Source organism: Carassius auratus, chromosome 39 (genome assembly GCF_003368295.1).
Source record: "Carassius auratus strain Wakin chromosome 39, ASM336829v1, whole genome shotgun sequence".
In the NCBI taxonomy this organism is placed as follows: domain Eukaryota; kingdom Metazoa; phylum Chordata; class Actinopteri; order Cypriniformes; family Cyprinidae; genus Carassius; species Carassius auratus.
In genome coordinates this window covers 2,454,755-2,477,500 of record NC_039281.1, presented here as the reverse complement: position 1 = coordinate 2,477,500, position 22,746 = coordinate 2,454,755, and the positions used below count along the sequence as shown (strand labels likewise).

Below are 22,746 nucleotides of genomic sequence, written 5' to 3'. Positions count from 1 at the left end.
TTGGTTTCCAGCCAAAGTTATAATCCACTTTTTAATATTTTATTATAGTATTTTTAGTTTTTATTTAGATTTAATATAGTCTTAAAATAAATTCCCAATGGATATAATCAAGTCTTAAGGCCTATCACACCAAGAATGATGACTTTAAATACAATCATAACAATAACTATATTAGTGTCCACTTTAATGGACGAGGATGGATTCTGTGGAAGCCCTTTTTTTTAATCTCAGTGGTCTGAGTTTAAATCTTAAAAATGTAAAAAAATTTCTCATAATTATATCTTCACTATTCACAATTAAGTTTTTTTTTTCATCCCAAAGGAATTAAAAATCTAAAATATAATAACTTTTTATCTGATAATTGACTTCTGTCTCACATTTATGAGTTTATATCTCACAATTTTTACTTTTTCTTTCTAGAACTGTCAGAAAAAAGTCTGAATTGTGATAAAATGCCACAATTACTTTGTGACCAGGCTTTCATAAGATTCTGACTGGCTGTCAATGTTGTCTGTCAACTGTTCATCAGCTGGAAGAAGATCTTATTGAAAGTGATTCCAACAATATCATACCACTGTGTCATTAGTGCTAAATTCGTGGTGTGGACTTCACTATTCTCAAAGAATGAGAATGGTTTTAAAAACATAATAGTCATAGTTATCATCCTTCATGTCAATGGGCATTTACCCTTGCATTTAGAAATATGTCAGAAGTACAGTACACAAAATGGGTCATAGAATTTTTTTTTTTTTAAATATATTCACAGTATTTATAAAATGTCTTTGGTTTTGTGCTTTTGGCACATTTAAGAGAGTGCCATGCAAAATTAAAACATCATGCATTACTATATTTTCTCCAACACTGAAATGATACAAATAAAGACCAGTGTTGTAGTCGAGACCAGCTCATTCGAGTCCGAGTCCAGATCGAGTCCAGAGAGGGTCGAGTCCGAGACAAGACCGAGTTCAGAAAGGGTTGAGTCCGAGTCAAGACCGAGTTCAGAAAGGGTCGAGTCCGAGTCAAGATCGAGACCAGAGAGATTGGGTCTGAGACAAGAGCTAAAGAAATCTTCAAGAATATGTCAAATGTCATCACTTTCTGTAACAGCAACGGATAATCTAATGCTAATTTCACTGGATGGTGCATTTTAATGCAGGGTAAAATACACACTAGTCCAAGTTTTTTTTTAGTTACGAAGGGCATACACACAAGAGCCGACTGACTGTCCAGGAAAATTTCATCCAAAAGTGTGTATGTGCCAGGGGAAGAAAGCTGGATTAAATGCCATATAAGTTCAATGCATTCTGTCAGACATGTTTTTGGGGGGAGATGATTAGTGTTGAGACATTCAGTCTGTGTCTGTATTCATTATATAAGTTTATTAAACGATATTTGTTTTTTTTTTCTGTGACCATTTTGTCCTACTTTGTAAAAATAACACAGTTGAGAGAAATAATGTAGCAATGTGGCTTTCTGGAAAGCGGGATCACTACAGGCGGATGGCAGGAGGGTAAATAAGGCCGGTGACACACTGGCTGCGTGGCGTCTCTGCTGCGTGCCAGAAACGTGGTGGCTGCTTCGCGTTTTCTGTGTCTTTACACACCAGAAGCGTGCCTGCACGCGGCGCTTGGCGCACTGCTGCGGCTGTAGGTAACATAGAGGGAGGGTGCCGAAAAACCAGGCTCTTGTCTTCATGACAACAATATCAACTTTTTTTTTTTTTTTTTTTACACACCTACTGATAGGACACCGTCAACAGTATTGACGGCAAAATAGAGTATGTTTGACAGGTGCAATATTTGAAAAACGTTCATTATTAATTTATTTTTTAAATTACATTTATATCTGAATTTATGCCAACCTATAGACTTTCAAATATCAAAATGTCATGAATTAATATGTATTTGTGTACAAAATGACATATAAACATATTTTACTTTTTTGCCTGGAAACGCTTCCAACATGCACGCGTGTCGCGTGAAAAATAGGCGTCGGTTCTATTTCTAGCATGCACGGGTTTTCCGCGCGTCTCACGCAGGCAGTCTGCAAGATCTAACCTGTTAACATGGGAGCCGAATTAAAAACAGACAAGCCACGCAGCTGAGACGCTTGCGCCACACATACAGTGTGTTGCTGGCCTAATGTCTCACGTCAAAAGAAAATCACCAGTCATTGGATGTCTCAAACATACATCAATTTAAATAAACATTAACATACAGTAATAATCATGAAATATTTTGATTGGGACTCGAGTGGACTCGGGCATAAGTCCGATTCCTAATATGTTCGAGTCCGAGTCAATACCGAGTCAAAATGCACACGAGTCCATGACAAGACCGAGACCATTAAAATACGGTCTCGAGACCGAGTCCAAGACCGAGTCCGAGTCTCGAGTACTCAACACTGATAAAGACCATTTTGAGCAATTCAAAAGAGCGATTTTGAAGCAAAATACTTTGCAGAGAAGCCCTATTTGTACCTTCAAGACGTTCCCCTACTGCAGATATTTTCTGTGAATACACACCAGCTATTCTCATTTCAAAACTCAAGTTTGCTAAAGCTGTTCTGTACAGGGATATAGGTACTCTGTACTTGACTGGTAATTCAAGATGACAGCTCTCTACAGAATCTCTCGGTTTCAGCAAGTTTTCAGTTATGTCAGCTTATCCTTTCCATAGATGCCTTAGTGGGTAGTTTCAGTTCAGTCACCTCTGAGTCACTTTTTATAGGTTAATCCAACCCAAAAATTAAAACCCCCGATCACCTGTTCTAAAATCAATAAATGTTTAAGATGGAGACGATTTTTTTTCTCTTATTTTCCTACCAGAAGTCAGTTTGAGAGCAGTAAGCTTACAGTCCTTATGGGCATGCTTTTTTTTCTGCCCTCTTACTAACCTATTGATTCTGCTAAAGCTGAATGGCGGGCTCCAGTGTCCTACGAGTTCGGATAATTGTTTTATTTAGTCGGAATTTCCGTATGACTGAATTGAGTTACACTGAAATGTCAATCAGTTTTTGATACAAATTTATGTTCTGACCTCACAACATGCAGCTAAATTTAAAAACAAACAATGCCATTTACAGAGCATTTTACTTTCAAAAACAAGATATTTTAAGAACTAAAAGTAGGGCTGAACAAAAATGAACTGAAACTGAAACTGAAACGTGAGTGTTCTATAACAGATGAAGTCAGGTTGAAAGCAAGTTTGCAGTTGACTGCAGAGTCTTTTTGACCGAAAGATGTATCTGAAAATGGCATAATGTACTGAGAACCACTATAACAATACATAATAAAAGAGACACATGATAAATGCAGTACATTAGTACAAAATAAATGTTATTACTTTAGATAAAATATTAATACTTTATCAGTAAAGCATTCCTTTTTTATTAGAAATCTGAGAAAAAAAAATGTTGCTACTACATTTTTTTTAACACACACATCAAAAAAGTATTATGTTGTCAGATTAATTATACACTATAAGACCAGCAGTGTTCAACCTCAGTTTATTACAGAAAAACAGTATTTTCTGTGTGTCCTTAACCTTTTTACTTTCTAGTAATTAGCAGCTTATGCTAAGATTCTTGCAGGCACTCACCATAAAACTGGGTCTCTCATGAATGCCTGACAAAAAGCAGATGACTACAGTATGTGCTCAGTGACTCTCTCCAGCGTTAAGACAAGCTTGGTCCTCCTCACTTTCATGTACGCATGATGAGAACGAACAGCCCAGGCTGATGAAAGACAAGTGAATCGTCAGATCTGAAGGCTGAAGTCTTTACACGTCTCTGCTGTCAGAGCAACCCAGTCCTCATTAAAATCATTGCTAGAGAGCAGGAAATGTGAGACCATGTGTCAAGCAGGTTGAACACAGGCCTTATGGACTGGTGGAATGGCAGTGTGCCGCCCTCAACTGCTGATCCAGGGAGAACAAAACTCCTGGACTGAAAACAGAAGCCTTCATGCATTTACATGCCGTTCTGTCTCCTGGCACAAACTGACGTGACGTGAACCTTTTCTGTTCTGCTATGTCAGCCTACAGTAACTCAAACACAAAAGTGGCAGAGGGACAAAAAGTATGGTCTTGAATGTGGCTAGATTTGTACTATTATTTGAGCTCAGCACTTCTGACCACAAGATATTGGTGATATCTGTAGACATCACTGGAAACAAAAGTGTTTCACAACCTGACACAACAGGAGAACCCTTTAAAATTACTAAGTTTTTTTTTTTATCTTAGCTACTTCATTAGAACGTCACCTACAGTATGTATATAATATACTTAATTAATTTTACAAAAAAAGAAAAGAAAGGAAAAGAAAATAAAAGAAAAGAAAAGAAGAGAAAATAAAATAAAATAAAATAAAATAAAATAAAATAAAATGCTTCAATAGCTCTACTCCCAAACATACAGAAATAACAGTTACTGTACTTTTGATCACACTGCAAAAAAGTGAAAATGTCTAAAGATTCAAAAAAATCAAGATACATTTACTTGAGAAGCAAAATGCCATAAAATAAGCCTTGGTTTATGACCAATTTTTCAAAGCGAAGTGTGTTTATGATTAAAACAAGAACAAATGTCTGCCAGTGGGAAGTTTTCATTCACCATTGACAAAGGTTTGTTCTTGTTCTAAGCACAAACACATTTCATTTTGTTCAATGTTATGTCCACATGATCTCACATTTGTTCAAAACAAGACTTCATATGTTTCATTTGCATCTCAAGTATCTTGACGTATCAAGTATAATGTATCTTGATTCAAGGATGTTTAGATATAATATATGGCAATAGATATTCAGGTTTGTGATGAATTCATGAATGTAAGACTTCCTTCTCTGATTTAAGACCTTTTTTATTTGCTCTTTTCAGTATAAAATCAATGCTTTATTTCCATTTTTCCCTTGATTTAATGGCATATTGAGTATCTGTTCACACACAGTTGATTTAGGGGCATCACATTAGCTGGCTGCTCATGAAGGGATATTGTATGTGTGATTTTAAGCTTCTTTTGCTAAATTCTAATTTCTTCCTTATAACAAAAGTAATCCTGACACAACCTAACACTGTGTTGCATTAATACGGTTTGACCAACAGTGGTGAGATACACAACGTCTCCGATAGTCACACTGCAGAGAACAAGATGAGTCGATCTGATGACTGATGAATGTGTGCAGCGGATGCAATCAGAAATTATTGCTTTGTCAAAATCCTGTATTCTCATGGCACTAATGGAGTCCTTCTGTTATAACGATGTGACCCATTGTCCTTTTCTTGGCGCCTGTCCTACTTGCATGTCTTGCCGACAAAGAGAGTAGTCGACATTGAGAGCATTTATAAAAGAAACTGGATGACAGTGAGAACTAATTTATCAGCTTTTCAGTTCACTTTGTGTGAGAGGTTATCCTCTAAATGTATTTGAAAGTCCCTTTTTGTGACCAGCATGTAGTCCATGGACTCTGTTGAGTGAGATTCTGCTGCTGAATTTCTAATTCTTTCTCTCAAAGGGGCGACCAAAGACATGGGGAAAATGCTGGGGGGCGAGGAGGAGAAGGACCCTGATGCCGAGAGAAAGGAGGAAGAAAGACAGGAAGCCCTCAGGCAACAAGAGGAGGAGAGGAAAGCAAAGTATGCAAAAATGGAAGCGGAGAGGGAATCGCTTCGACAGGGCATCAGGGACAAGGTAAATGTAACGTGAAATAATTATTTATAAGGTGTCAAAATGTTTATATTATCACTTACGATAATCTAGACTAGGGTGATTGTCATTAATATTACCTGAAATAACATAATAAGTAAACTTAAAATATGAAACTTTATTTCAGCTAGTTGCCAAGGCAGCCTTTCTGATTTCATTTTAAATAATTAAACCTAAACTAAAACTAATAAATATATTATATTATATTATATTATATTATATTATATTATATTATATTATATTATATTATATTATATTATATTATATTATATTATATTATATTATATTATATTATAAATTCCATATACACATAAAAAAACTGAATAAAAATGACAAAAACAGAATATAAAATTAAATATAGAAGAAAAAACATCTAATTCAAAACCTTTACAAAAACTATAATAATACATAAATTATAGTAAAATAATACCAAATAAAACAGGCCAGTGGTTTTCAAACTTCTGTACAATGCAAAAAATTTTCCTACTTATTTTGTAAAATATCCTATTTTGGTCTTGAGTTCCAATACAAAAATCTAAACATTCTTAATATATTATATCACATTAAATATATATCAGGATAGATTTACTTTTCAAAGCAAAATGACTTATTTCTGAAAAACATATTAAAATTAACTGAGTTTATGTTGAAAACAAGGGGAAAAAAATATCTGTCAGTGGGGTAAGAGAAATAAACTATAAAGAAAACAAGATTATTTTTCTGACCTCATTGACAGATATTTGTTCCTGTTTTAAGCAAAACACGACTTAATATCTTATGTCATTTTACATTTTATATACATTAATTTAAGAATGTTTAAACATATGCCCTGTAAAACAAGACAAAAACTGGTAGTTATGTGTGAAATATAAAATATAAATACTACAAATATTTAAATATTTTATTTATATGATATTTCATTTTTGTTTGAGAATCACTTATCTAGGCTACTTAGAAAATATTATATTAATGCTATAAAACAGTGATCAATTGACATAATACAGACCACATTAATACATAAAGTGACAGTTATTTAAGGGTTAATTTATTAGTTTTTTTTTTGTTTCACTCTTGGGGAGGCTGAATGCTGCTTTGTAGCAGTTGAGTGGTATGTTGTGTATTGTGATGGACGGGCCCTAAGGTGCACGCTGTGAACCAGAGGGATTGGAAAAATAACAGTCTAACTCTGGCAAGCATTCCATTACTGTGGAGGCTGTGGAGATTGACTATGCTTCACTCCCTGCACTCATACTACCATATGGCTGCTTTTCTGTGTGACAATATGGAAAAAAAAATTTGGAAAAAGATGTCATGGACCTGGAAAGACCCAGGGATTATAAAAATGGAAATATTATTCTAATAATAGACAGTGGTTTTAATAACTTCATTGCATTATGTACATTACATTAAACATTATTACATTAATCCATGCAATAATAGTCAGTGTATAGAATTGCCATGACACTTTGATTAATTTGCTTTCACTTATGTTCATATGGAAATGTAATTAGTTAATTAGTTAGTTATTCCCATTAAGTTTTTAAATATTTTTTAATAAAATAAGTGTAATATATATATATATATATATATATATATATATATATATATATATATATATATATATATATATATATATATATATATATATATATATATATATATATATATATATATATATATACATTTAAATTTATGCATGTAGCTAATAAAATAGGAAATAAAAATATATTAACCCATTTAATGTACATTAAATATATAGAAATGCCATGAAACTTTGATTAATTTTTTTACAGTATACTATTGTTTATTAAAAAGTGAAAGTGAAGTGACCCATACTCAGAATTCGTGTTCTGCATTTAACGTATCCAAGTGCACACATACCTGGAGCAGCGGGCAGACATTTATGCTGCGGTGCCCAGGGAGCAGTTGGGTTCAGTGCCTTGCTCAAGGGTCTCACCTCAGTCATGGTATTGAAAGTGGGTTATTCACTCCCCCCACTTACAAATTCTGCCGGACCTGAGACACGAACCCACAGCCTTCAGGTTACAAACCTGACTCTCTAACCATTAGGCCATGTCTGTCCCTGTTATCAATCTACATGACATATTGTTCAAGTAAACACACACACACACACACACACACACACACAATATCTACAATATATAGTATATATAACAATAAATACAAAATTAAAATAACTTTTAGTATAATTAATATATATACCATTACATATATAATGTATATATGTATATTTTAATTTTGAGTAAAGAAAGTCTCTCTCTCTCTCTCTATCTCTCTCCCCCTTTCTCACTTTCCGGTGTGATTGTTGCGCGAGGGTGTGGGTGCGTGTTGGGAGTGATTGCGGTGATTGCTGCTGAGAGCGTGCTGAATGTGAGTTTTCTAATTCTCTTTTTTTTTTCACTCTGTTGATGCTTTGAGAAGTTTTTTAGAGGGACAGTGTTTAATTGGGGATCGTTTGTGTTTGTTTTGTTTGGTGGAGGCGGCGGCTGCCGGCGTGGCTGGTCAGCATGGCTGCTGCAGGTGAACACAGTAGTTTGCACAAGCTCACGCGCCGACACGCTATCAAACTTTCTCCACCTAACGGGTGTTCGGTTGAAGATTGTAGTCTAGCGGTGGGTGAGATTGTCGGATATGACAGTATTAAATCGGCTTCTAGGATGAATAGTGCCGTCGTGATTTTTTTAGACAGTGTGGACAAAGTAAATCAGATACTTGAAAGTGGAGTTGTGATTCAAGATACATACACACCAGTTTTGTCTCTAGTGAACCCTGCCAAAAAAGTCATCATTTCGAATGTACCTCCGTTTATGAAAAATGAACTTTTGGAAAAAGAACTAGGGAGACACGGAAAACTAGTGACTCCGATAAAGATGATCCCTATCAGCTGTAAATCTCCTCATCTTAAACACGTTGTGTCTTTTAGGAGACATGTGCACATGATTCTTAAAAAAAGCGATGAAGAGTTAAACTTAGTGTTTAAGTTTAAGGTTGATGACTTTGATTACACCGTTCATGTAACATCAGAGACGATGAAATGCTTTGGGTGCGGAATTGTTGGTCACGTGATTCGCTCGTGCCCAGAGAGAGCAGGTGCGGTGCGGGCTGTAGCGGATCTGCCGCCCGTACGGGCCGAAAGCGAAACTTCTTTACCCGTCGAACCGCAGAGAACGGTCCAGGAAGAAAACGGAGATGACAGTGATCAGGAGAATGAGCAGACAGAAAGTGTAGCGAGTGATCAAAACGCACAAGATGTTTTAAAAGAGGATCAAAATGTTAGTCAAACCGCGACTAGAGTAGCTGAGTCAGTGTTGTTTAATGAAGAAGATGCTTTGTTGGATGCTGAAATTTCAAAACTGTCAACCAAGAGAAAAAATCCAGAAAATAAATCAAACACTGAACAAGTTACAAAAGTATCAAAAACGAATCCAATGAGCATTTCTTCTCAGTCAGATGATGTGTTGATGAGCACACAAGAGTCTGAAAGTGATGTTAGTGGAGACACACAGATGAACGTGGAGAGTGCTTATCCTTTCACTAAAATTCAGTCTTTTTTACAAAGAACCAAAGGTTTGAGATCAGTTAAAATTGATGAGTTTTTTCCAGATTTAAAGTTGTTCATTGACTCAGTCAAGTTTTTCATGAAAAATAAAGAAAATTCAGGCCAACTGACCTTTACAGACCAGGAAATTTTTCGTTTAAAAAAATTAATGATAAAAGCGAGAGCACAATTAGCTAATGATGGTTAAGTGCCTTTTGTTTTTCTTTTTCTTTGTTTGTGTTAACCTCTCTGTTCTGTTTAAATGCAACTTAACATTTTCTATGTGTGACATAAAGTTGGGTTCTTTAAACGTTAATGGTGCGAGAGAGGATGTGAAGAGAGTTTCCCTCATCAGTTTGTTTAAAGTTAAAAAACTGAATGTAATTTTTTTACAAGAAACGCATAGCACAGCTGAAAATGAAACTGCCTGGAAGAAAGATTGGGATGGGGAAGTTTTTCTCAGTCATAAGTGTAGTAATAGTGGTGGAGTGGGTATCTTGTTTTCTAAAGATTTTTTACCCATCTCTTGTGTTACTGAGGAAATAATTCCAGGTCGCTTGTTAAAAATACAAGCTGTGTTTGAATGTGTAAAAATGACTTTCATAAATGTTTATGCTCCTACTGTAGGCCCAGAAAGAGTGGTCTTTTTAAACACTCTCAATGATGTAATGAGCAAATGTAGTGCTGATGGATACATGTTCCTGGGTGGTGATTTTAACTGCACTGAGAACGCAGCTCTAGACAGAAACCACCCAGAACCACATGGAGCCAGTAAGAATTGTCTTGTAAAAGTAATTGAGATGAATGATTTATGTGATGTTTGGAGGTTTTTTCACACCACTCAGCGGCAGTATACTTGGTCTCATGTTAAAGATAATTTTTTGTCTTTGGCTAGGCTTGATAGAGTCTACTGTTTCAAACATCAGAGTAATGTACTAAAAGGGTGTTCAATACACCCTGTTGGCATTTCAGATCATTGTCTCGTACAAGTTGATATCTTTGTTAAGGATGTTAAATGTAAAAGTGCCTATTGGCATTTTAATGTATGCTTGCTTTCTGATTATGCTTTTAAAGATACTTTTAAGTATTTCTGGAGTGGTTACACAAAAGAAAAATCTGAGTACACTTCATTACAACAGTGGTGGGACATAGGGAAGGTCAAAATAAAACAGCTGTGCCTACAATATACTCTTAATGTCACAAGAGACATGACTAGATCTATGAAAGCTTTGGAGAGGGAAATAGTGAAGCTGCAAGATTTGGCAGACTCAACAAGAGAAGTAGAACATTTTAAAGCTTTAAAAAGGAAAAAGTCAGCTCTATCTAACCTGTTGGGTTTCTCTGGTCAAGGTGCTCTGGTTCGATCACGTCATCAAAATATAGCCAAAATGGATGCACCTTCTCATTTTTTTTTTGGCCTTGAACAAAAAAATGGACAAAGGAGACTAATGCACTCTCTGCGGTCTGCCAGTACTGGACAATTGCTGCAGGAGTCTGGGGACATTCGTAAATCTGTAGTTGTTTTTTATAAAAAGCTTTTTAAGAGTGAGTTCCAAGAGAGACCAGAGGTGGCGCAGTCTTTCTATGAGGGCTTACCTAAGGTTTCCGAAGAGGCCAACATGGAGTTGGATGCACCGATCTCCGCTGATGAATTATATTCTGCGTTGCAGAGTCTACAAAGCGGTAAATCTCCGGGCATTGATGGACTTCCTGTGGACTTTTATAAAGTTTTCTGGTCTGTGATTGGCAAAGATTTGTTGCTTGTTCTCAGAGACAGTTTAAGAAAAGGACATTTACCTTTGAGTTGTAGGAGAGCAATCCTCACTCTTCTCCCCAAAAAAGGAGATTTACAAGAGATAAAGAACTGGAGGCTGGTTGCTCTGCTTTGCACTGATTACAAACTTTTGTCGAAGGTGTTGGCAATGAGACTGAAAAATGTTATGCAGCATGTTATCCATGTTGACCAGACGTATTGCATACCCAATAGGTTGATATCTGACAATGTTATTTTAATTCGTGACATTTTGGACCTCTCCAATTCATTGGGTTGTGAAATTTGTATGATTTCAATAGACCAAGAAAAGGCTTTTGACAGAGTCGAGCACCAGTATTTGTGGCAAACGTTAGGTGCGTTTGGGTTCAGCTCTGGTTTAATAAACATGATTCGAGTCTTGTATAGTGACATTGAGAGTATTGTAAAGATCAACGGTGGTTTAAGTGCTCCTTTTAAAGTTCATAGGGGGGTCAGACAAGGATGTTCATTATCTGGCATGCTGTACTCCTTGGCCATAGAGCCTCTTCTGCACAAACTAAGAAAATCTCTTATTGGTGTAAACCTTCCTGGATGTGAAACCTCTTTTAAATTATCTGCTTATGCCGATGATGTTGTTGTTGTTGTCAAAAAACAAGAAGATATTGACACCCTTGTAGAAAATATTAATGGGTTTGGCGTATTGTCCTCTGCCAAAATTAACTGGGAGAAAAGCAAAGCTTTAACGAATAGTAATGAGTTGAGCAGAAAACTTGTTTTACCTGCCGGGTTAATTTGGAACAAGGGTGGTTTTAAATACCTTGGTGTTTATCTTGGAGATGATACTTTTCTATGTAAAAATTGGGAAAATGTTTTAGAGAAAGTCGAAGGACGTCTCAAAAAATGGAAATGGATCTTGCCACACATGTCCTTTAGGGGCCGAACACTAGTGATCAACAATTTAGTGTCATCAATGTTGTGGCACCGGTTATCATGCGTAGACCCTCCTGCACAACTGCTGGCTAAGATACAGGCAGTGTTGGTGGACTTTTTCTGGGACTGGCTGCACTGGGTCCCACAGAGTGTACTGTTTCTGCCAAAAGAGGAAGGAGGGCAGGGACTTATTCATCTCGCCAGTAGGGGCGCCACTTTCCGACTTCAGTTTATCCAGAGACTTCTTGTTGGGCCCGTAGATCTTGTCTGGAGACCCTTAGCCAGAACCATATTGATCCGAGGCGGGAATTTGGGACTTGCTGAGCCTTTGTTTTTAATGGACTTGAGTGCTCAAAAGCTGTCTAACCTCCCAAAGTTCTACCATGGACTGTTCACCGTGTGGGGGATGTTCCATAAAAAGAGAGTAGCAAGCTGTGAGTCCCTGTCATGGCTGTTGAAAGAGCCAGTGGTGAATGGCACTCGTTTCAACTTAAAACACATAACCGGACCTTTTGTGATGCAGTCGTTCTGTACGGCTGGGATTGTTACACTGAGACATGTGGTTGATCTGTGTGGACCAAATTTGATCGACACTGCAGCTCTAGCTTCTCGTGTTGGAGTTCGATCGATCAGGATCATAAATCAAATGCTTAGCACTTGGAAGTGCGAACTCACTAAGACTGAATTATCTTTGCTAAATGACTACAGTAATGGACAAGGTCAACCAGTTGTTGATGATTTTTTTTCCTGCATTGACTCTATCTCCTGATTTTAAAGACTGTACTGGTGAACTGTTAGAGTCCAGAGAGACTCTCACAAATGAATTTGAAGACATGGGAGGAAAAACTATGTATAAAATGTTTGTAAAAATTGTAAATAAAGTCAAATTAAGTGGTCGGGCTGACACTCCTTGGAGAGCCCATTTGGGGCTTGACAATGAGGTCAGACCAGTATGGAGAGCGATTTACAAACCACCGTTGACCAAAAGGGTTGGGGATTTACAGTGGAGAATCCTACACGGTAGTGTGGCTGTTAATGCTTTTATTTCCATCATTAATCCTAATGTAAGTGAAGAGTGCCCTTTTTGTTTGCAGAGGGAAACAGTTTACCACTGCTTTTTGGATTGTAGCAGACTGTGCTCTTTTTTTCAGTTGTTGCAACAAATGTTCATGATGTTTGGAGAGAAATTTTCTAAGAATTTATTTATTCTTGGTTTTAGTTATAGTCAAAAAAGGAGAGTGAAATGTCAATTGTTTAACTTTGTATTTGGTCAAGCAAAAATGGCTATCTACCTCAGTAGAAGAAATAAGATTGAAGAGTCCTTAGACTTTGACATAAATACTGTTTTTGTTAGAATGGTGAAAGCTAGATTGAAAGTTGATTTTGATTTCTACAGTACCACAAATAATGTAGAGGAGTTCATAAACATTTGGTGTCTTAAAAATGTTTTATGTTCTGTAGTGGAAAATGTCTTGTTTTTTGGGACTGTTCTGAGTTAAATTATGCTTTTTTCTTTTTCGTTTCAGAAATGGGTTTATTTGTGTTGTAGAGAACTCATGTTTTGAAAAATAAAGAGGTTTAAAATCAAAAAAAAAAATCTCTCTCTCTCTCTCTCTCTCTCTCTCTCTCTCTCTCTCTCTCTCTCTCTCTCTCTCTCTCTCTCTCTCTCTCTCTCTCTCTCTCTCTCTCTCTCTCTCTCTCTCTCTCTCTCTTTCTCTAAAGACAACCTAAATATTATTCTTCAATAACATACAGGTCAAAAACTGTGATTGTTTAAATTACATCAAGAACATTTGGTTCATTCGATGTATAAAAGACAGAGCCGAAAATGATTATTCTGCTTAACAGACTTGCCACTTAAGAAATTGTCATGATAATTTACCTTGGGCCGCTGAGTCTCAGAGATTGTACGCATGGCTGCACAAAATGAAGGATGATCTCCTCTTTTGAGCAAAAAGAGTTGGAGTCAAAATGCTACATTTTTATGCAAATCCATGTTGAGAGGAGAGGTCTTTTTTCCAATAAGCCATCACCCCATGGGTCTAATTTACCACATGGATTAGGGCTGCATCTCCACATTCTGTACAAAATGTGACTGCAATACTGAGGGTAGTGCTTATGTCTTATCCACGATGGCTGAACTTCAGTGTTTGCCAATCACTCTCTTCAAATAACCCATTTAATTATTTCTTAGATTATCTGCATTAATAAGACTTCATGCAAACATATATGTGATGGAATCCAAATTATAGCTAGTATATAGATGATTTGAGAAAAGCAGAAAATCATTGTTTAGAACAGTGGTTCTCAATTCCAGTCCTTGCGACCGCCCACATTTTGTATGCATCTCTTATTACTCCAGACATGTGTTGTTTTCAACCGTATCCACTTTATTTCTGATGAACCTACTGCGTTTTGAATTATGGGTGGCCCATCCGGTGTGGGGAACTTCCATTCAAAAGATTGAAACAAATCATTTCAAATCAGAATGTTGCCCTACAAATAAAACGTATCCGTCTTTTTGACTGAATGAGTGGTCGAATTTACGAAGAATATTTAATTTTTCTATTCAAATCCTAACATAACTTTCCAGGTTTGTTTATTTTCACAATTAAATAAAAAAAATTTATCTGACAAATATAATATCATTAACTTTGAAATAGTATCATGCTATTCTGAAGTTAATGAAAATTTTTGATTAAGGCCATGCACACCGATCAGACATGACATTATGACCACCTTCCTAATATTGTGTTGGTCCCACTTTTGCTGTCAAAAGATACCATCGAGGCATGGACTCCACTAGATCTCTGAAGATGGCTGTGGAATCTGGCACCAAGATGTTAGCAGCAGATCCTTTTAGTCCAGTAAGTTGCGAGGTGGGTCCTCCATGGATCCGATATTTGTTAAGCACATCCCACAGATGCTTAATGGGACTGAGATCTAGGGAATTTGTAGGCCAAGTCAACACCTCAAACTCTTGTTGTGCTCTGTGGCAGGAGGAGGAAACGACATACACAGTGGGTGTGGTTTCTTGCCAGGTAAGAGACACATGCACCCGGCCATCCACGTAATGTAAAAGAAAACATGATTCATCAGACCAGGCCACCTTCTTCCATTGCTCTGTGGTCCAGTTCTGATGCTCACATGCCTACTGTTGATGGTGGACGTGCCTACTTACGATGATGGACAGGAGTCAGCATGGGCACCCTTATCAGGCTGCAGCTATGCAGCCCCATACGCATCAAACTGCATTGCACTTTGTATTCTGACACCTTTCCTTAAGAACCAGCATTAACTAAGTAGCTTGTCTGTTGTATCGGAATACACAGGCCAGCCTTCCCTTCCCTCCCCATGTGCATTAATGTGCCTTAGCCACGCATGACCCTGTCGCTGGTTCACCACTATTCCTTCCATGGACCACTCTTGATAGATACTGACTACTGCAGACCAGGAGCACCCCACAAGAGCTGCAGTTTTGGAGATGTACAGTACTGACCCGTCGTCTAGTCATCACAACTTGGCCATTGCCAAACTCACTCAAATCTTTACACTTGCCCATTTTTCCTGCTTCTAACACATCAACTTCAGGACAAAATGTTCAGTTGCTGCCTAATATATCCAACCCACTAACAGGTGCTGTGATAAAGAGATAATCAGCGTTATGCACTTGACCTGTAAGTGGTAGCAATGTTATGCCTGATTGCTGTGTTACATAATACAGATATATATTACTACAGTGATATTTCACCGGTCTGTTATTGCTGTGGAAATTATCGCGCTTTTGAGGTTATTCATGGTCTATTGAAAGTACCCTGTTTATGCTTTTACACCTTTAACTGTCATTTTAATGTTTGATGGTTGAATTGTGAGTAGAATAATGTAATCTTACCCAGTTAAAAAACAACATATTATTGTATTCAGAGAGTCAGCTTTTCACTGATTGTTTACAGCTTAAAGGGTTTTTAAAACCCTTTAAATTAGCCCATTAGCTGTGAACAAAGGCCTCCTGCAGCGAATCGATGCATTTTTTAAAGAAAAATATCCATATTACTTTAATGTAGCTTGCGGGAGGATGACATATGGGGTCGGCGCTGGTGAGTCTCGTGAAAACCAACGTTTGTTAACAGGAGCAAAAGAAGCAAAGGTTCCTTACTTTAGCCAAGGGAAACCAGTCTCCTCTTGGCTTATATCTACATGCCAGGACTGGAATTGAGAAACGCTGGTTTGGAAGGTCATCTGCTGATTGCATGAACTAATATTGACCTCAATAGACAGAGGCAGAAATCATCCATTGTTTAATCCATTTATTGGCAAGACATCACAATTATATATTCCCCTATAGTCCTAAGGGGGTAATGCCTTGCCCTAAACATCATTGCTTTATATAAATCTCCCTTCATCCCATTACAAAACATCCTCCTTCCTCAGAATGTGATTATCAAAGTGATACCGAAAATAGAACCCAAGATTAATTTGCAGACTGTATGAGGTAAAATAAGAAATATATACAGTATATACATGACAATTTTCACAGTCGTTCAACGGTTTATGGTCAGAAAGTTTTTTTTTTGTTGCTTTTTTTTAAGATATTGTTTGTTGAGAAAGGATAAATTAACTTGATCAAAATTCGACTTCAAACAAATGCTGTTCTTTTAAAATTTTCATTCATCAAAGAATCTTTAAAAAGTATCACAGTTTCCCTCCAAAAAAATATTATGAATTTTTTAATACTGATATACAAAATGCGTGTTGAGCACCAAATGAGTAGAATGATTTCTGAAGGATCATATGACAATAAAGACTGGAGTAATGGCTGCTGCAAAATTCAGGAATAAAATTACATTTAAAAATATTTTAAATTGTAATAATATTTCGTAATTTACTGTTTTACTGTATATTTGATCAAATACAGTAAATATAGCCTTGGTGAATAAAAGGGACTGCTTTCAAATACATTACAAATACATTACAAAAATCTAACCATCCTTTTATATATCAACAATATGAGCATGATGTAAAATTACTTCAGAAATGTATGGTCTTTCTGATGTAGCCAAAAGGGTAAAACAGAATAGGGACGAACTAACAAGCCTCAGAACCTTTGGGGTGAAAGAAGGATGAAATGGGCCATTTGTCATCTAAGTACTTCTCTAATGAAGTGTTTCCTTGATATTTCCTTGCCAATATTTGGCGCACCATTTAAAATGAGGGCATTTGTTTATAAATGAGAAAGTGTCTCAGATCTAAATTAAGCTTCTGCGAATCACCAAGCAAACTGTCAGGTCCACATGATTACACTTGCCAAGTGGCAGTCTGCCACATGGTTTTATTGACATAGTCAACACCATTCCAATTTAAAGCCAAAATTCTCCAATGCTCAAACATTTGTATGCTAATCAAGAGAAAATACTCCTGCAAGTGATTCATCTAGCAAACTGCGTGTGCTTTCCAGCCACCAAAATGTCCATACATCTTCAGTTTCATAGACATTTGGACACACAGACAATGTCAGGGTGGCACACTGGGGTCACAGGTGGGCGGGGGGAGATTAATATAGAAACAATTTTCATTTGAAAGTTGCTAGTAAATTTCACAAACAATTGCAAGTGGTACATATTAAGTAATGCCATACTAATCTAACAGTAATTGCAATAGTTTATATCCAACTAAAATGCAAAGTAAAAATTGTGTTTTTATGGCAATTTGGCATGAAAAGCCAAAAAACTGTAAAAAAAAAAATAAAATACAGTAAAAAAATACATATACTGAAGATAAAGATTATTTTTCAATTATAGTTTAAATAAGTTCACATGCAAGCAGGATTATTCTTTTTATAGTTTCTTTTTTAAATGTAACGTTTTTTTTTTTACATTTCTTTAAAAAGTTACATTATTTTTTTGTACACCAAGACACATTGTGTGAAAATTTGAAAAGTTGCAGCTAGCTAAAATAAAATATTTTATTATTATTATTATTATTGTCTATTTTATTTCAGTTAACAAATTTTTTTTATAGTCTTATTTTTTTTCAAGGCTCACATGTGAAAACACCTAACATGCCGCCATGTGTTTTTCAGTACGGTATAAAGAAGAAGGAAGAGAAGGAGGCAGAAGCACAGGCAGCCATGGAGCAGGCATCAGAAGGCAGTCTGACCCGCCCCAAGAAAGCCATCCCCGCCGGCTGCGGTGACGAAGAAGAGGAGGAGGAAAGCATCGTGGACACCGTCATGAAGTTTCTCCCAGGCCCGCTTCAAGATATGTTCAATAAAAAGTAACAGTGTTATGACAAGTAGTGATAAAACATGAATCATTAATGTCATGAAATCCACCTTCTCTTTCCCCGTTCCTTCTCTTGCATTTGTTCTAAGATCTCTGGACTCAAAACGTGTGCCATAACATCTGTCTTTAACTGCGATACATATGTGACATTTTCTGATTAAAAGAATGAGAAAAATACAATGTGTGCACTAGAAATGTTACATTGCATATATCTGTCTCTGTTTAAAGACAAATTTAATGCCCCCTGAGTCCAGACCTTAGAGCAAGAATATTCCCCATGCTTCATTAATTTTATTTGTAAATAGCAAATAAGAAAAATAACTATATGACTACAGATGACTATGAGTAAAAGCCATAAATTTATCTTGGAGAGGTTTCTCCAGTCATATCATATTTTTGATTGTTGCTCTGTTATAGATATTACTGAGAATCCCATGTGGTATACTTACAGATATATATATACTGTATACAGATTCATATATCATTCATACTTCAGACTAGTATAGTTCCTACTGCCTTCATGAATTGTCACATCATATCTGATTAATATGACTGAAAACTGTAATATGAAAGAGAATGTAGGATATCACACAAGATCTGGTTGTTTTGCTGGATGTTTTCCTTTAAGCATGCACACAATTTTTCTTTGTTTTGTTTTTTTGTACACTGTATCCCATTTCATTTGGCATTTTTAGATAAAATACACTGAAATTTAAGGCAATAACTGGTTTTGCATTTTGTTGTCTGACAGACACCAGTGATGGCATGTTGCTCACATCTCTGTAGAAGATCTTCCTTTAGAGAACACAAAACCACACAGTACATCCCTCATTATATTGTCAAGCACATCACACTCTAGTAAACTTTTTTTTTTTGATAGATTAAAACGAAATCACATGTGTTTGCTAGCCACCGTGAGTGAAACTTTAGCTCTTAGTGCTCATATTGAATTGATTTATTTGTGCTTTTTACAGTAATTAAGAATGTGAGGGTTGACATAGATCACATACAAACTACAATTGGATCAATAGGGCTATATGCATATAAATAAATATATAATCTCCTCATCTTCACTGCTGTACAGTAGAATCTAAATCTCAGTGTCTACATTTATTTACATTAGCTCTCACAATGTGGTTGTGAGCACACATGACAAAAAACAGACAGTGACAATGGTGCAATATTTGTTTCTGAATGAAGATGTCCTGTGTCCGTTGGTTGTGTAGGGGACTCTGCTCCCAAATCAAGCAATAACAGACAATCTTCATGATTATGTATTCAGCTTATTTGAGAATGTTTGTGTGCAAATGCTGTGTCGTCTTCCTAGTATCAGTCAAATGAGCTTAGTGAAAGTAAACAGGAGAAGAAAGTTGCGTGATTACTACTTTTTAGGATCTTTAAATGCAGCCTGGCTCTTATTTAAAGAGAGACAAAAGGATCTGACTTGTGTTTTTATGCTTACTTGTTGCTAGTTTATGTTTGACATTATTTCTTGTTGTTGTAACTGCATTGAGAAGCGGGACTGAAATCCTCAATAATGAGAAAATCAGATTTGAAAGATGCGAAGTCAGATTGTATTATCCATTCTCTCTTTTTTTAATAAGAAAAAAAAAGATAAACTAGGCTGTGGTTTGATAGAGTATGCTGGTATTCTCAGTAGATTACGTCCACAATTATTGTACATAACAATGCGTTTAGGAAAACCTGTTAGTCGAAGATCATTGTGTATGTCTATACCGAGGCAAATTTAAAATTCAGAAAAATAGTAGGAATCAGGCTGACATTTTGTTGTTTTGAACATTCCAAATATTCCAGACATTCCAGTCGATCCACACTGGCTTGTGTGCATATAAATAATAATGAAAAAAAAAATGTATTCAGTGTTTCTAGACAGCATATAAACCATGGTTTTAAAAGTAGAACCCAGTTTAGTTCATAGTGTCGATTTATATGTCATATCGTTCGGTCCTGCCATGTACTACAAGAAACTTAATTTAAAACAAGAAACAAGAAAGTTAATTAAAATATATTAATGTTTATGATATGGATGTGCTTGCAGATTAGAATGGTGTCCTTCAACAGCTAAACAAACTAGCCAGTTGCTAAGATGCTACATTTCATAGTAGTGGTCAATCATCCTGAATGTTGTCTAATTTTACTGCCACTTGTATTTAAGGCCTTTGCTCACTAGAAGTGACGACGTGAGCTGTAACACTTTCAGAAAGTGAGATGAGATTCAGCTTAAAACATTAGCATAACATAAAGTCGCAAATGAAATATGTGCAACCTTTCACGCAAATGACTTAAAATCTTGCGTTTCTGCCATTCAGTGTGTACTTTACAATCAACAGAGGCCGTTTTTGGGCACAAATTTTGCAGTTCCATGATTTTTCTACATGACTATCAACTGTCTTTGATTCTGCCGCTCTCATAGCATGATCTGTGTGACGTGGTGAATTTCCAACAGCTGCACTGATAAAGTAAATACTGCCCGAAACACATCTCCCGTCCTATCATCACCTGTTTTATTAAACCAAAGAGTGTTCCTGTTTGTGAGAACCATTATACTATTATTTCAAATTTTTAATGTTGTTCTTTTCCATTAGTGTTTAAAGTAGTGTGATATGTGATTACCATCTCAGCTCTCTGGGATTTGGGTTTTGTGATTGTCCTTAACAGATTCCTAAAACAAACAGAGAAATGATCACACAATTAAATTTTAAGTCTAAAAACAATCAATGACAAAATGTTCACCCATTCCCTAAAATATTTTCTATCCAATACTGCATAAGAGTAAACGAGAAAAATATTGCGTAGTCATCATCATGTTGTCTAAATGTAAATCATACATTCACTCAAAGTCATTCCGTGTCTCTCAGATGCTAATGAAGATACTGCCTAACACAGTAATGTTATGAAATATTCCATTGTTGTTATCTGAATGTACTTGTCTACTGTTTTACTGCATCGTCCTACACGGTTTCCTCTATGTTAAAAACAATGAATTATCTTGGTGTGTTTTTCTGTCTGTAATCTGTTCTTGTTCCTGTCTCTTGGTGGTTGTATTTTGGGAAAATTATGTTTCTTATTTGGTGCATTTTTTTAAGTCATTGTAGATTTTTCTCCCTCTCTCTTTGTTGATGAATTGTATGCATGCATATGATGTCCACTCTAGGTGAGGTTGTAAATGATATTTCTGTGTGTCCTCTGTGTTTTCTGAGCGCTCCATCTGTAGGCCTCACTGCATGCCTGTTATAGACAAATTTTAGACTGTAACATTCCTGCCAAATGGAATCACCAACACGAATAATAAAGTGATTTCATATAATTTTTTATGGTGTTGTGTTCCTGCTTTCTGGTGGACTGCAAAATCTCCTGTTTATTGAGGCTGAAGGAAAACAGAAACAAATATTTTTATTGTCAAGGACGAACAAGTTATATTATAAATGCAATTCTTATAGATTATATAGTGTAATCTGCAAAAAAAAAAAAAAAAAAGTATTTCTGTATTTCTGTCTTATTTTTCAGTCAAAATATCTCACAATTTTAGAGTATGTACAGGTGCTGGTCATATAATTAGAATTAATTCCATTCAGAAAGTGAAACTTGTATATTATATTCATTCATTACACACAGACTGCTACTGGGTGGTCCAAAGTTATGTTCTCTGATGAAAGTAAATTTTGTATTTCCTTTGGAAATCTTGGAAATGCAATTTCCTGAATTTGGGATTGTCCTTAGCTGTCAGTTATAATCATCAAAATTAAAAAATAAATAAACATTTGAAATATATCTGTCTGTGTGTAATGAATGAATAATAATAGACAAGTTTCACTTTTTGAATGGAATTAGTGAAATAAATCAACTTTTTGATGATATTCTAATTATATGACCAGCACCTGTATATTACATGCAACTGTATTTTGGCTTACTATATAAGCAGATATATTTATTTATTTTTAACCTATTTTGAGTGTAAATAAAAACAAAAATTAAATAAAAATAATTTAATCTACAGTGCACATAGACAAAATACACTTGTATTTGAGACACAATCTATTAAAATATGTCTTAATATTTTATGCAGTCGGGCTATCTTTAGGTTTTTTTTATGTTTTACTGGAAAACTATTCATTTTTTTTTTTTGTTTTTTTTATGATTAAGATACTGTACATTAATAGGCTATATATACTTTTTTTTTTGAGTGTGACTATTTGTTTTACAAAAATATCATGCCTACATTTACTAATTTTCTGACAAATCTGAAATTAGTAAAATAAATAAATAAGTAAATAAAAAACTTGAAAGGGCTTTAAACAGAATAATCTCACTGCATAAAACAATCAATCCACCGATTGATCAATCAGTCAATAACATTAGGGCTGCTGAGGGAATCAAGGGTACAAAGGCACAAGTTCTTACCTAAAGGGGCCATATTGGTACCTTTGAGGTACATATTAGCACCTAAAAAAAGTGAAGGTACTGCCCCAGTGATGGCTTTTGTACCTTTTTTTTTCCATGAG

The 22,746-nt window shown here is 35.8% G+C and overlaps 1 protein-coding gene across 1 annotated transcript in view; it reads left to right on the top strand.

Moving 5' to 3' along the window:
* LOC113057655 (complexin-1) overlaps positions 1–21,414 on the top strand; it is a 54,588-nt gene extending 33,174 nt beyond the window's left edge. Inside the window, exons 3-4 of the mRNA XM_026225096.1 lie at positions 5,510–5,685; positions 18,022–21,414. Of these exons, the coding sequence (XP_026080881.1) occupies positions 5,510–5,685; positions 18,022–18,219 (374 nt within the window). The 3' untranslated portion in view covers positions 18,220–21,414. The remainder of the gene's footprint in view (positions 1–5,509; positions 5,686–18,021) is intronic.
* Positions 21,415–22,746: the final 1,332 nt, after the last annotated feature.